Here is a 14827-nt window from a genome sequence, read left to right as displayed (position 1 = left end):
GTACAAGCTTGTATATTTTTTTATTGTAGGTATGTTAATAAAACATAAGAGGATTTTACCTAGAATGATAATAGAATGCATTCTCTACTTACAGTATATCCTATTGTGTAGACCACTTTAAAGGATCATTGTACTTTGACAGGTAACAACAGGATCCTTGTTAAACAACTAAGTGGTATCTATTGACATCCAAAAAGTACTGAAATTGATGATTTTTAAACCGTAATTATGATTTGACCTTATCAAAAATATTTTTTCTTGTATTTCTCTGAGGTTGTATGATAATTATATAACATTTAGGGAAAAATATGCAGCCTAACAATCCAGCACTGGAGGTCAGTATGGCGAATATCTCCACAGCCACCATATATTTCCCTCTGGTGCTCAGATAGGCCGGGATCATGGAAATCCAGACACTGCAGAACACCAGCATGCTGAAGGTGATGTACTTGGCCTCATTAAAACTGTCCGGTAATGTCCTCACCATGAAAGCCAGAACAAAACTCACAGCTGCCAGAAACCCCATATAACCCAACATAGAGTAGAACCCAATAACTGACCCTTCATTACACTGAATGATGATCTTCCCAGGATAGGAATCCATGTCATACTCTTGGTAAGGAGGAGACACTGACAGCCAAATAACGCAGATCAGAACTTGGACGGAGGAACAGGTTATAACAACATAATTAGAAGTCTTCTCTCCCACCCACTTCCTCCAGTAGCTGCCGGGTTTGGAGGCTTTGAAGGCAATGAAGACTGTGATAGTCTTGGCCAGAACAGAAGAGACAGCGATGGAGAAGAAGACCCCAAATGACATTTGTCTCAGCATGCAGGTTATGTCCACAGGACGTCCGAGGAACAAGAAGACACAGGGGAAGCTCAGCAAGATGGAGGTCAGGAGGATGAAGCTCACAGTTCGGTTATTGGCCTTCACAATTGGAGTGTCCCGGAATAAAATAAACAATGTCAGTATTGAGAGAGTTTCCAAAGAACATAATATAGAGATAAAATAAAAAGCTATAGCTATGATGTTTGTCTCGTATGAGAGATAGTCATATGTTTTGGGAATACAGATAATTTTTCTCTCATCCGGCCACTTGTCAACAGGACATTTGTGGCAGACGTCACTGTCTGTGGGAGAAAAAAAGCACAAAGTACAAACTTTATGTTATTAAACAGAATAAAATCATCAGCAACTTAACACATATCAGGTACAGCATCTGTTCTTTAATAAATATTTATCACAGAAGAAATGTTTCTTAACCACTCCAATACAGGGACCTTTAACCCCCTTCCTGCCCAGACCAATTTTCAGCTTTCAGCACTCTCACAATTTGAATGGCATCTGCTCAGTCATGCTACACTGTAACCAAACAAAATTTGTATCATTTTTTCACAAAAATAGAGCTTTCTTTTGGTGGTATTTGATCATAACTGTGTTTTTTTGTTTTTCGTGATATAATCAAAAAAACTAAAAAAAGTTTGAAAAAAAAAACACTTTCTTTTTAGTTTCTATTATAACATTTTGCAAAAAAAGTACTTTTTCTTCATACACTTGGGCTAAAATGTATACTGCTACATATCTCTGTAAAAATAACCCAAATTAGTGTATAATATTTAGTCTGTGTGAAAGTTATACATAGAGTCTAGAAGCTATGGTACCAATTACTGAAAGTTGATCACACCTAATGTACTGACTGCCTATCTCCATTCTTGAGGCCCTGAAAGTCAGGACAATACAGATCCCCCCCCCCCCCCCAAATAAACCCCTTTTTGTAAAGTAGACAGTCCAAAGCATTTAGTAAGAGGCATGGTGAGTATTTTTGAAGTTGTAATTTTTCCCCACAATTCTTGGGAAAATTAAAACAATGTTTTTTTTTTTTTTTTTTTCTTCCACAAAATTGTCAATTTATAAGCTATTTCTAACACATAGCATGTGCACAGCAAAAATGACACCCCAAACCAAACCCCATTCTGCTACTCCTCCTGATTATGGTGATACCCCATGTGTGAGACTTTTACACAATCTGGCTGCATACAGAGGCCCAACATCCAAGTAGCACCTTCAGGGTTTCTAGGAGCATAAATACACATATAACTTTCTGACTACCTATCACACTTTTGAAGGCCCTGGAGCACGAGGACAATGGAAACGCCCAGAAAATAACCCCATTTTGGAAAGAAACCCCCCAAACGTATATTCTATGAGGCATTATGAGTCTTTTGAACATGTCATTTATTCCACAGGTTTTTGGAAAATGTGGAAAGAAAATGAAAACCTACTTTTTTTTTACACAAAGTTGTCAATTTATAGGACATTTCTAACACATAGCATGTACATAGCAAAAATGACACCCCAAAATACATTCTGATACTCCTCCTGAGTATGGTGATACCACATGTGTGACACTTTTACACAGCCTGGCCACATAAAGAGACTGAACATCCAACTAGCACCTTCAGGTGTTCTTAGGAGCATAAATTACACACATCATTTTCTGACTACCTATCACACTTTTGAAGGCCCTAGAGCACCAAGACAATGGAAACACCCACAAAATGACTCCATTTTGGAAAGCAGAGACCACAACGTATATTTTATGAGGCATTATGAGTCTTCTAAACATGTCATTTTTTCCACAAGTTTTTGGAAAATGTGGGGGGAAAAATGAAAACTTCTTTTTTTTTTTTTTTTACACAAAGTTGTCAATTTATAGGATATTTCTAACACATAGCATGTGCATAGTAAAAATGACACCCCAAAATACATTCTGATTCTCCTCCTGAGTATAGAGATACCACATATGTGAGACTTTTACACAGCCTGGCCACAAAAAGAGACTTAACATCCAAATAGTACCTTCAGGCGTTCTAGGAGCATAAATACACATATAACTTTATTTATTTATTTTTTTTATAATGTTTTTATTGGTATAAATTGCAAAACAACACATTGCAAAAGAGTAAGAAAAAGGCACAGTATAAGTGACAAGAAGCGCCGGTTCACACTACCGCGACGCTACTTCGGGTGGCGACCTCCGAGGTCGCGGTGCGAGCAGCGCGCCGCGACCTTGGAGCGGCCACCACGGACTTCATAACATTGAAGTCTATAGCGGTCGCCTCCTGGTCGCCCCAAAGAAGCTCCGGACCCTTTTTCTAGGTCGGAGCGACTTGTGTCGCTCCTATTAGAATGGGTCCGTAGCTTCCCTATGGGAGGCGACCTGCGGCGACCTGTGAGGCGACCAGGTCGCCTCACAGGTCGCCCTAGTGTGAACCGGCACGAATAGAGATAACAGAAGCAATAACAAAAACAACAACAAGGATATTCCACAGGTGAATAATAACAATAATTGTATACAGGCAAAAAGTCGATACAGACATCCGTCAGATTTCAAAGTACATATGAGTGACAGTAACACTGTCAGAAGGGAACACTTCTACGGGGCTCAGAAAAATGCTTGAAGTTAGGTTGATCCAAAGTCGGAAAGCAGAGGAGCAGGAGATACAATAAGGCTGGGAGGTAATAGAGTGGACGGGCAACTACATCCCCAACGCCCCAAGTGGGAACATTACGCGTCGAGGATAGCAGTACCACCCCTCCAGGTGACAGAGACAGTTAAGATCATACATCTGCTACAGTATTAGGCATGATCAGTGAAGATATTTCCAGTGTTGCCAGGAGCTGCGAAATTTGTGAAAGGAAAGTGAGTTGAATGCTAAGGATTTTTCTAAGCGGTATTTGGTGTTGACGACATTGACTACCTCAGGTTTGGGGTTTCTCCATTTGCATAGTATTAGTAGAAGCCAGGAGAACGTGAAGGACTACTTGTCTGTATTCTTTTGGGTATGTTTCGATACCCAGGTTCAGTAACGCTAATTCCTTTTTAGGCGGTGCTAGGATGCCAGCTTTGTTCCAAAAACTGGTGAGAGAGGGACAGTCCCAGTCCCAGTGGGACCACACTCCCACCAGTATTGGCCGACACCTATTTATCCTGTGAATGCCTAATGTACCTACAGCCACAGAATACCAAGTTCTTTGTTGTCAGGTGAACGCCTGTTGGCTAATTTTTGGGGCCTGTACTGGCGGACACCTTCTTCTGTATCCTGTGAATGCCTAATGTACCACCAGCCACAGAATACAAAAAATTGGATTTTTGACTTACCGTAAAATCCTTTTCTCCTAAGCTCATTGACAGACGCAGACTTCTTGATTAATATCAGTAGGGATGTCCCAAAGCAGTTCCACAAATGAGGGGTGGGATAACAGAAATAAAAATCCAATCCAGAAGGCCCAACCGGAGCCAACCAGAAGCATCAAGGATTTATCGAACAAAAGGATGAGATTCAACTGAAAAAAACAAAAAACCCCCGAGGTAGACCAACGGTCCCCTCAAACAGCGGCCTGCAGAACCTTGCGGCCAAAAGAGGCATCCGCTGATGCCAGCACATCAACTTTATAAAATTTTGTAAAGGTATGAACAAACGACCAGGTAGCCGCCTTGCAAACCTGAAGCACCGACGCCTGATGGCGGAAGGCCCAGGAAGCACTAAGAGCCCGAGTGGAGTGCGCCTTAACAGGGAACGGAGGCACCCGACCCTTAATAGAATAAGCCTGCACCACCATCTGTCTGATCCATCTGGAGATAGTCGCGGCAGATGCAGGCAACCCCTTTCTAGGGCCATCCATGATCACAAAAAGTGAATCAGCCTCACGAAAAGCTTCAGTAGTAGCCAAGTACACCCTGATCGCCCGAACCACATCCAAGGAGTGTAACGCAAACTCCAGAGGATGACTGGGCTTAGGACACAGGGAAGGCAATACAATATCTTCATTCATATGAAACTCTGAAACCACCTTAGGAAGGAAGGATGGATTTGGACGAAGAACCACCTTATCCCTATGAACCATCAGATATGGGAAACGACAGGACAATACGGCCAGTTCCAACACCCTGCGTGCAGAAGTGATAGCTACCAAAAAAGCCACCTTCTGGGATAAGGTAAGCAAGGGAATCTCCCTAATATTTTCAAAGGGAGGTTTCTGGAGAACCGACAACACCAAATTAAGATCCCAGGGCGGCAAGGGCGTGCGCACCGGAGGAGCCAGGTGCCGCACCCCCTGGATGAAATTCCGCACCAAAGAATGAGTAGCCAGTGGCCTCTGGAAGAAGATTGCCAATGCTGAAACCTGACCCTTGATAGTGCTCAAGGCCAGCTTCAGCTCAACCCCCCGTTGCAGGAAGGCCAATATCCGAACCACCGAGTAAGAACGTGGAGGAACCCCGAGGGACTCACACCACGCGATATAAGACTTCCATGTGCGATAATAGATCTTTCTGGAAGTCGCTTTCCTTGCTTTAATCAGAGTAGGAATAACTGAAACAGACAAACCCCTGTCCTTCAGCACCTGTCTCTCAACAGCCAAGCCGTCAAAGCCAGCGATCGTAAAGCAGGATGGAAGATCGGTCCCTGAAACGACAGATCCTCCCTGAGAGGAAGTCGCCAAGGAGCGTCTGCGACCAGCCTGACCACGACGGCATATCAGGCCCGATGAGGCCAATCCGGAGTCACAAGGATGACTGGAATTCCCTACGCCTCTATCTTGTGAAGAAGTTTTGGTGACAACTTGAGAGGAGGAAAGGCATACAGCAGCTGGTACTGCCCCCACAGAGTATTCAGTGCGTCTGCGGCGTCCGCCTGAGGATCGCGGGCGCGGGCTACAACCCTTTGCACCTTTCTGTTGCGCCGAGATGCCAACAGATCCACGTCCGGGGTGCCCCAATGAAGGCAAAACTGGTGAAACACCTCTGTCTGAAGAGGCCATTCCCCTTGATCCAGGGTCTGACGGCTGAGAAAGTCCGCCTGTCAATTTTCCACATCCAGAACGTAAACTGCAGAAAGAGACGGAACAAACTGTTCCGCCCAAAACCTGCCGGCCACTTCCACGGCCGCCAGAACACTCTTGGTGTCCCCTTGATGATTGACATAGGCCACAGCCGTGGCATTGTCCGACTGAATCCGAACCGAGCAGCCCTGAAGATGCTCGGTCCAGTGAACCAGGCAAAACCTGATCGCTTTCAGTTCCAACACATTTATCGATAACCTGGATACTTTCGGAAAAAAGGGCTTCCCCTGACTGAGCATCGGAGACCGAGGCCCCCAAACCAGAAACTACCTGGTCCGCCCGCTCAGCCGGATCCGATTGTCCAGGGAATCGGAATTTCAGTTCCACGTATGACACTGAGCCTGCGGAGACTCCGCACAGAAGAGGAGGTCGTCCAGGTAGCCCAGGACCGATATGCCCCGCTGCCGCAACAATGCCAGGACTAGGGCCCAAACTTTTGTGAAGACCCGGAAAGCAGAGGCGAGACCAAAGGGTAACGCCACAAACTGATATTGGTCCGCTCCCACCGCAAAGCGCAGATACCGCTGGTGTCCTGTGTAAATGGGAACGTGAAGATAGGCACCCTCTATGGGCGCCCTTTGCATCCAGTGCTGCACTGCCCCCAACAGAGCCATTAGGCGATTCGGCGACAGTCGCATATTGGAAGGGAAGAACCGCACCGGTAGAAGCGATCGCAACTCGATCTTGTGTTCCGACCGTATGACCTCGTGAACCCATTTGTTTTGAATACTGAAGAGCCACGGGTCCGGGAACCGGCGACGACATCCCCCCACCCTTGATCCGGGTGGGGGCGCACCTTCAGGCTGAAGCGGTCTTATCCTCAGGTCTGGAAGGACCGGATTTTTGCTTACCAGACCAGGGTCTCTTGAAACCCCCCGGGGGGCTTTGGAGGACTTTGCCTTATCGCCCGCCCCGGAGGAGCGAAAAAATTTCTTGTGAGCTGTAAAGGAAGGTCCCTGTCTGCGACGAGGTTCCTTACCTTTATTAGCCTGTGGTAGAAAGGTGCTCTTGCCCCCAGTGAGATCCTTAATAATCTCATTCAAGGTAGCACCAAACAGGCGATCCCCCTGAAAGGGGGGATCAGTCAATGCTTTTTTGGAAGCCTGATCCGCCGACCAGCACTTTAACCATAGCATGCGCTGGAGGACCACCGCCGAGATCGACACACGCCCCAGCAATGGGGCCGCGTCCAGTGCGGCGTCACAAACAAACTGTAGCCCCTGCACTATTTGCTCCAGCAACTCCGGCACGGCAGGAGGGAGACTTCTCCCCTCCAGGTCATGGTGTAATAGCTTGGCCCATTCCGTCAATGTCTGTGAAACCAGAGCAATGGTAAACACTGGCCTTAGGGCCGATCCTGCCAGGGAGAATATGGAACGGGACACAGATTCCGCCCTATGGTCAACTGGATCCCGAAAGGATGGGGAATCCTCCACCGGGATAACTGTGGCTTTATTTAGTCTGGAAACCGGTGGATCCACCACAGGTGGCAGCGTCCATTTTTTAAGGAGGGACTCTTCAAACGGGTAGCGCCTAGCAATCCGTTTAGGCATCCCAGGGGGTCGTTTTGGATGAGCCCACTCGTCTTTAATAATATCATCAAAGCATTTGGGAAAGGGAAACACCTTTTCCACCTTAGAGTGCTTGCGAGTGCCAAAGGCAACTTCCGTCTGAACTGCCTCCACTGGTGCAACCTCCAGTTTTAGGGTCTCCCGGACGGACTGACTTAATCAGTGCGTCCACCAGTGCTTTGTCCTGCGCTATGGCAGAGGCAGGAAGATCATCCTCACTGTCAGAGGGACGCGGGACATCAACCCTAAAGGAGGAACCCGCGGCAGCAGCGACCGGCTCAGGATCAGAGTCTGAGGTATCGGACGAGACAGGGGTGGGCGGGGGTCGTTTTTTAGCCCCCCGTCCCTGACAGGCCACCTCCACCCGGGACACAAATGACTCCAGGACCGCTGAAAGCGAATCAATGGTGAGTGGAGAATCGGAGGGCCCTGCGGCCACCTCGAGGGGATCAGATGGGGACTCATGTGCAGCAGGGTCCATGGCAATGCCAGGGAAACCTGTCAGCAAAAAATGAAAAAAAAAAAAAACCTTTTTTTTTTTTTTTAAAAGAATCCCCCAGCGCTAAAGCGCCCCCAGTGGTCACGTGCTTGAGACCCCCGCAGAGAGAGAGAGAAGAGAGACCCCCAAAAGGCTCACCAATTGATGCACCAGAGTTCAAACCAGGACTGCTCTCAGCGCTGTCTATCTGACAGGAAGTCTTTTGTGGAGTGATTTTCCCAGGTCTAGGGAGGCCCTTGGTGATTACTACAGCTGCTCAGCTCTCAAGCAGGACGAGCTGGGTGTACCAAGATGGCCGCATCCATGCAGAGCACATGTATGCTACAACAAAATGGCGGCCCCGCGTGGTCTGCGGAAAAATGGCGGCCCCGTGCGGTCCGCAGTGCCAAAAAGGGGACCCCGCGTGCCTACCCACGGATCGATCGGTGGATGGACCTGAAGGCACAGGTAGTAACCCCCCGCATGATCGTTTAGGGCAACACCGGCAGCGCACCCCACCGCCCCCATGGTCTGTAACCCAGATTGAAGGAGGGGGCAGATAGGTGGGGGGTGCATAACAGGACAGAGGGGAACCCGGGACCATGAGGGTCCGACCATCCCAGGGAGGGACCCGCGTCTACCCCAAAACCCGTCAGGGGGAGAGGAGGAAGATTCTACTCAACATACTGGAACAGGCGGGCGCCAACTCCTGACAGAACCCTCTCCACCGAGGTGGGGGGGCTGTCGGCCAACACGGACGCCGTGACTCAGATTCAGACTAGTCGTAGGCGACTTGGCGAGACGTTTAACTCGCAGGGCCAGTCCCCGTCCAGCGGGACTATGTCGCGGCTGACCCAGCGCGGAGCTAGGGCCTGCACGCGCTTGTAGGCCGGCTGGGGTGACCACCGGATCTCAACATCCAGCCCGTCGCCCAGATCCAGCATAATTGCTTGAAGATCTCACAGGAACAAACTGGAGAAAAAAAGCTAACTAAAAAAGATTTATCTAAAAAAAGCTTGCCAGGACCAGAGATCCCAGCAAGGAACTTAGGTCCTTACTCCTGACTAGGCAGAAAAAAACTGACATCCTGTAGCAGGGAGAGAGAGGATATACCCCCTGGGACTGCCCATAAGGTGTGGCCAGAACTTTTTTCCTGCCTAGTGTCCTACTCCTGTAGGGGGCAGTATATCCCTACTGATATTAATCAAGAAGTCTGCGTCTGTCAATGAGCGACAGAGAAAGTTCTTTGCTGTCAGGTGAACGCCTGTTGGCTATTTTTTGGGGCCTGGAATGGCCGACACTTACTTCTTTATCCTGTGAATGCCTAATTTTTCAGACTGGAATTGAAAATCAATGGGTCTGTAAACGTTCTGCTAAATTGTGGAACGGATGCGGACCCATTTTACAGATATGTGAATGGACCCTATATGTATTAGACATGTATTTACCAGCTGCTGTCAGTTCTGGCTGATTTAGAAAAAAAAAATGTTTGGCTGAAAAAAAAAAAAAAAAAATATGGCAACTTTTACAATTGCAAAACTTCTGGTATGTCATTGTCCATGTTGTGGGACTATGTGTGCACAGCTAGTAAGTATTTGTGGCTGCAAATATGACCTGGAGGTCTTTAAAGTTCGCCTGCCATTAAAGTGAATGAGGTCAGCCGTAAACTTGCGGTTCGCGAACATTTGAAAAAGTTTGCGGATGGCGTTCGCGAACCGCCCCATCCAATGTTCGTCCATCACTAGGAATAAGCCAGTGGAGTGTAATCCACACTCCATTAGCTTCATTGGAGGGCAGGTGAGACATCAGTGATCTTTAAACCTCCGATGTCTCATTAAATAGGACCTATCACCAAACAATGCATCACACAGGGGACTTTTTGTATCCTATGTGATGAAAAAAAGCTTAGAAAAAATTAAATGTTAAAAACCATGTTAAAAAAAAATACCAGTTATACATAAGCACCTGAAATTCCCCAGCAAAACTTTTAGAGTCCCCCCACATAAGAACATAACGGGCGCTTCCAGAGACAATGTAAATTACCCGGGACAGGCTCCTATTTGCCGGGACTGTCCAAGCAAGAAACGGGACAGTTGGCAACTATGTTATCTTAAACAGAAGAGTCTTTATTTTCCCTCAGGCAAACACTAAAAGAGCTTCCAGCAGCGAAACAAACTTCAGAAAATGCAACAGAAAAAGTCAGCTTATCTTCAGCACAAATCAAACTAATAAATAAATAAATAAAAGGAATCCCTCATCCAGACCGGGTTGTTGTATACAGGAAAAGAAAAAATATAATAGTGTGATACCGCCAACAACAGTGTATCACATACATATATGCGTGAATCCCTCAAACACCAGGTAAAAGTGTAGAGACCATTCACAAAAAATTGATTGACCCAGATGAAGTGCAATAATTAGAACAAGCAATCACGAGGTGTGAAAACATATGCAATTACCAGAGTTGATAGATAACGTGAGGATATAATAGCCAAAGATAAATATTTATCCAGAGGAGATGTTACACCCTCCAACAAATCTTTACGCCTTAGAATCCCAACACCATCACCGTGGGAAAGACACCTTGTATATATACTTACCAGATAGTATGAGCCTATACTACTATATAGTAAATAGGCTAGACAGTTTTTTTAAATACCATCCACATGTAACTGATTGTAGATCCGTGAAAAGGAAAAATCAACCCGATAAGTGATATTCCATCACCAAGGTAAAATAAATGCTAAATATTCTTACCAACAGAAATAGACCTGTGTTACCTTACAGCAAACAGGTCAATCAAACATAGCAGGTAAAAAACAATGATTGCTCTGAGTAGCTGTTCATATGGGATGTGTAGAGAATCTTTTTTATAAATAAAACTTAGCAAAGCGGTTTTACACTATGTACCTCTATTTGGCTTACTTACATGGGCATTGAATGCGGAGTTCATCATTCCATATCCAACTGTACCTGTGAGATTCTCTACACATCCCATATGAACAGCTACTCAGAGGAGTCATTGTTTTTTACCTGCTATGTTTGATTGACCTGTTTGCTGTAAGGTAACACAGGTCTATTTCTGTTGATAAGAGTATTTAGCATTTATTTTACCTTGGTGATGGAATATCACTTATCGGGTTGATTTTTCCTTTTCACGGATCTACAATCAGTTACATGTGGATGGTATTTAAAAAACTGTCTAGCCTATTTACTATATAGTAGTATAGGCTCATACTATCTGGTAAGTTTATATACAAGGTGTCTTTCCCACGGTGATGGTGTTGGGATTCTAAGGCGTGAAGATTTGTTGGAGGGTGTAACATCTCCTCTGGATAAATATTTATCTTTGGCTATTAAATCCTCACGTCATCTATCAACTCTGGTAATTGTTTTCACACCTGGTGACGGCTTGTTCTAATTATTGCACTTCATCTGGGTCAATCGATTTTTTGTGAATGGTCTCTACACTTTTACCTGGTGTTTGAGGGATTCACGCATATATGTATGTGATACACTGTTGTTGGCGGTATCACACTATTATATTTTTTCTTTTTCTGTATACAACAACCCGGTCTGGATGAGGGATTCCTTATCTTTCGTCTCCGGAAGAATGCACATTCAAGATATAAGGCCTGAGGATATCCCCTTCAAAGTTATTCTACATCCATCTTTTGGCTCAATTGACTTGCATACTGTAGGGTATTGTAAGTCCACTTGCTCTGGTAAGCGCACTTATCTACCACCATAACGAAAATCAAGATAATCGTATTTTTCTTAAATTATCACAGATTTGCTTGGACCTTTTTTTATATATGTATATATATTGTGACAGGAAGTCAGGTAAATCTGTGGGTGTTGTCACAGATAGAAGATATATTTCCACCTGGTTTAGAAAATTCACCAATTACTATAGGGTGTCGGCTGCAGAGGTAGCCAGAAAGATGTTAGGATGTTGAAAAGACTTCAGCTGTTCAGGATGAGGCAATTAAGGCCTCTATAAGTTATCCAGAGCATGATTACTGATTGCTGCCTCCTGAAGTGATGTGCGCTGAGGAGAGCAGTCAGATGAAGACTTCTCAAGGTGAGGTCATGGACTTTTTCTGTGTGAAGAAAAACAAATGGACATTTTCTGTGTGAAGAGAAAATAAATGGACTATTGATTTTCTGCTTTATGACCAGCAGTGTCTGCCCAGCAGTAGGTTGGGACAGACTCCCTAGGTAGGTTCCTGTTTGTGAAGGTAGCCGCCCACAGTGGTCAGGGTTTATTTTATTTTATGTTTGTTTTGAACTATGCTGTTTTTGATGCTTGCACTTGTGTGAAGAAAATTGCAAGAATAAACCATAGACTGTTGTTTTCAACTACTCCTCGGCTATCTCTCTGTGTAACGAACCCCCCCAAGGGGTCACCCACACCCGCTACCGAGCTAATCCCTCACAATATATATATATATATATATATATATATATATATATATATATATATATATATATATATATATATATATAATCTTTGTCTTCACACTTATCCTCAGGATATTGAAGTTAATTAGACTCACCTTGGTCTATTTAACACAGATTATTGTTTCTGTTGGACTAACTCAACTACACATTTTGGCACTAGGACTTTGTGGGACTGTTTCCATTTTTTTCTTCAGGAACTTATTATGGATGAGTCTTTTCAAGGCCCTTTCACCATATATATGAACATTTAATTTTGTTTATTTCACATTAGCGCTGAACTTTTTTATTATTGTTTTTTACCAATCTATTTTGTCAGTTGGTAGTGCTAGCAGCTCTCTTTTTTTATGGTTAGCGCGGTATATACACTTTTTTCACTTTTATGCTTTGATGCAAACCATTCCATTGTAGCTCTGGCTGTATGTTTCGGGTCATTGTCCTGCTGGAAGGTGAACCTCTGCCCCAGCCTCAAGGCTTTTGCAGACTTCAACAAGTTTTCTTCTAAGATTGCCCTGTATTTGGCTCCATCCATCTTCCCATCAACTCTGACCTGCTTCCCTGTCCCTGCTGAGGAAAAGCATCCCCACAACAGGATGCTGCCACCACCATGTTTTTACGGTGGGGATGGTGTGTTCAGGGTGATGTGCAGTGTTAGTTTTCCACCATATAGCGTTTTGCCTTTAGGCCAAAATGTTAAATTTGGTTCACATCTGAGCAGAGCACCTTCTTCCACATGTTTGCCGTGTCCTCCACATGGCTTCTCGCAAACTGCAAACTGGACTTCTTATGGCTTTCTTTCAACAATGGCTTTCTTCTTGTCACTCTTCTATAAAGACCAGATTTGTGAAGCTGTGGATCTCTGAAGCTCCTCCAGAGTTCCCATGGACCTCTTGGCTGCTTCTCTGATGAATGCTCTCCTTGCCTGGCCGGTCAGTTTAGGTGGATGGCCATGTCTTGGTAGGTTTGCAGTTGTGCCATACTCTTTCCATTTTCGGATGATGGATTGGACAGTGCTCCTTGAGATGCTCAAAGCTTTGGATATTTTTTTATAACCTAACCTTGCTCTAAACTTCTCCACAACTTTATCCCTGACCTGTCTGGTGTGTTCTGTGGCCTTCATGATGCTGTTTGTTCACTAAGGTTCTCTTAAAAAATATTTTAAGAGGCTCACAGAACAGCTGTATTTATACTGAGATTAAATTACACACAGGTGGACTCTATTTACTAATTAGATGACTTCTGAAGGCAGTTGGTTCCACTAGATTTTAGTTTGGGGTATCAGAGTAAAGGGGGGTGAATACAATTGCATGCCACACCTTTCACATAGTTACAGTATTTGTAAAAGTTTTGGAAACCATTTATTATTTTCTTTCCACTTCCCAATAATGTGCTACTTTGTGTTGGTTTATCACATAAAATCCCAATAAAATACATTTACGTATTTTTGGTTGTAACATGACAAAATATGGACAATGTCAAGGGGTATGAATGCTTTTTCAAGGCACCATGTATGTATATATATATATATATATATATATATATATATATATATATATATATTTTTTTTTTTTTATTATTACCGTTTTGTTTCTTTTCTAAGATTTTTTTTCTTTTTACATACTCTCATCAGAGTAGTTCAGTGTCACCATAGTAACAATGTACTACTCTGGGTGGGGGAGTGACCACTGTAACAGCAATCTTTTGAACTGTCATGAATGGCTTTCATTTGTGACTCATAGTTTACTGTTTTGATGTGGTGATTGGCCCACAGCTATAATGTGGTACAGGGTGCTGTCATTGGCCCAGGAACCATGTGATCACTGGTGACCAATCACAGATCATACACAGTAGTAAACAATGATGCTGTAAGTGGATTCTATTCATGACTATCGTTTACAAGGTGTCATGGGATTGCACAGCAATGTGGGGCCACTCACAACAGCCTGATACTGAGCACCACAATGTGCTGTGTCCAGTGGACACCGCTGTTGCAGATTGTGCCGCTCCACACCCCGGTAGCACGCACAGTGCACATGTGCACCGCAACATACAGCTACATTGCTCTATCTGGGAGAGCCGCCCGCCAGCAATAAATGCTGGTGGTCAGCAAGTGGTAAAAATTTGATGGCCATGTGCTTTTGTTTTTCAACCTGATCATGTTTTTGTGAATTTATTACCTGTTTTATTGGAGATTTCCCCATCAGAACACGGCACACAGTGATAGCAGCAGAGATGGAATCCTTCATTCGGAACCTTCCTGGATCCCGGAGGACACGGATCACTGCACCGAGCTCGGGGAATCTGAAAGGAAAATATTTTTAGGTGGAATCAGATTAGTCCTTTAAAAAATGTGGATAGGGTGGAGAGGGATTAGAACACCTGTTTTTATTGGTACCTCAGCCCCCCTTA

At 44.6% G+C, this 14827-nt stretch overlaps 1 protein-coding gene across 1 annotated transcript in view; it reads right to left on the bottom strand.

Moving 5' to 3' along the window:
* Positions 1-226: 226 nt before the first annotated feature.
* Positions 227-14827, bottom strand: part of LOC309563900 (vomeronasal type-2 receptor 26-like) — a gene marked incomplete at both ends in the record, with an annotated part of 143362 nt that continues 128761 nt past the window's right edge. Inside the window, 2 exons of the mRNA XM_082268533.1 lie at positions 227-1134; positions 14596-14719. Coding sequence (XP_082124659.1) covers positions 227-1134; positions 14596-14719 — 1032 coding nt within the window. The remainder of the gene's footprint in view (positions 1135-14595; positions 14720-14827) is intronic.

This window comes from Pelophylax lessonae, assembly GCF_965119305.1.
Source record: "Pelophylax lessonae genome assembly, chromosome: 1".
Lineage (NCBI taxonomy): Eukaryota > Metazoa > Chordata > Amphibia > Anura > Ranidae > Pelophylax > Pelophylax lessonae.
The sequence above is the reverse complement of the archived record's forward strand: the minus strand, read 5'-3'. Positions and strand labels throughout refer to the sequence as shown.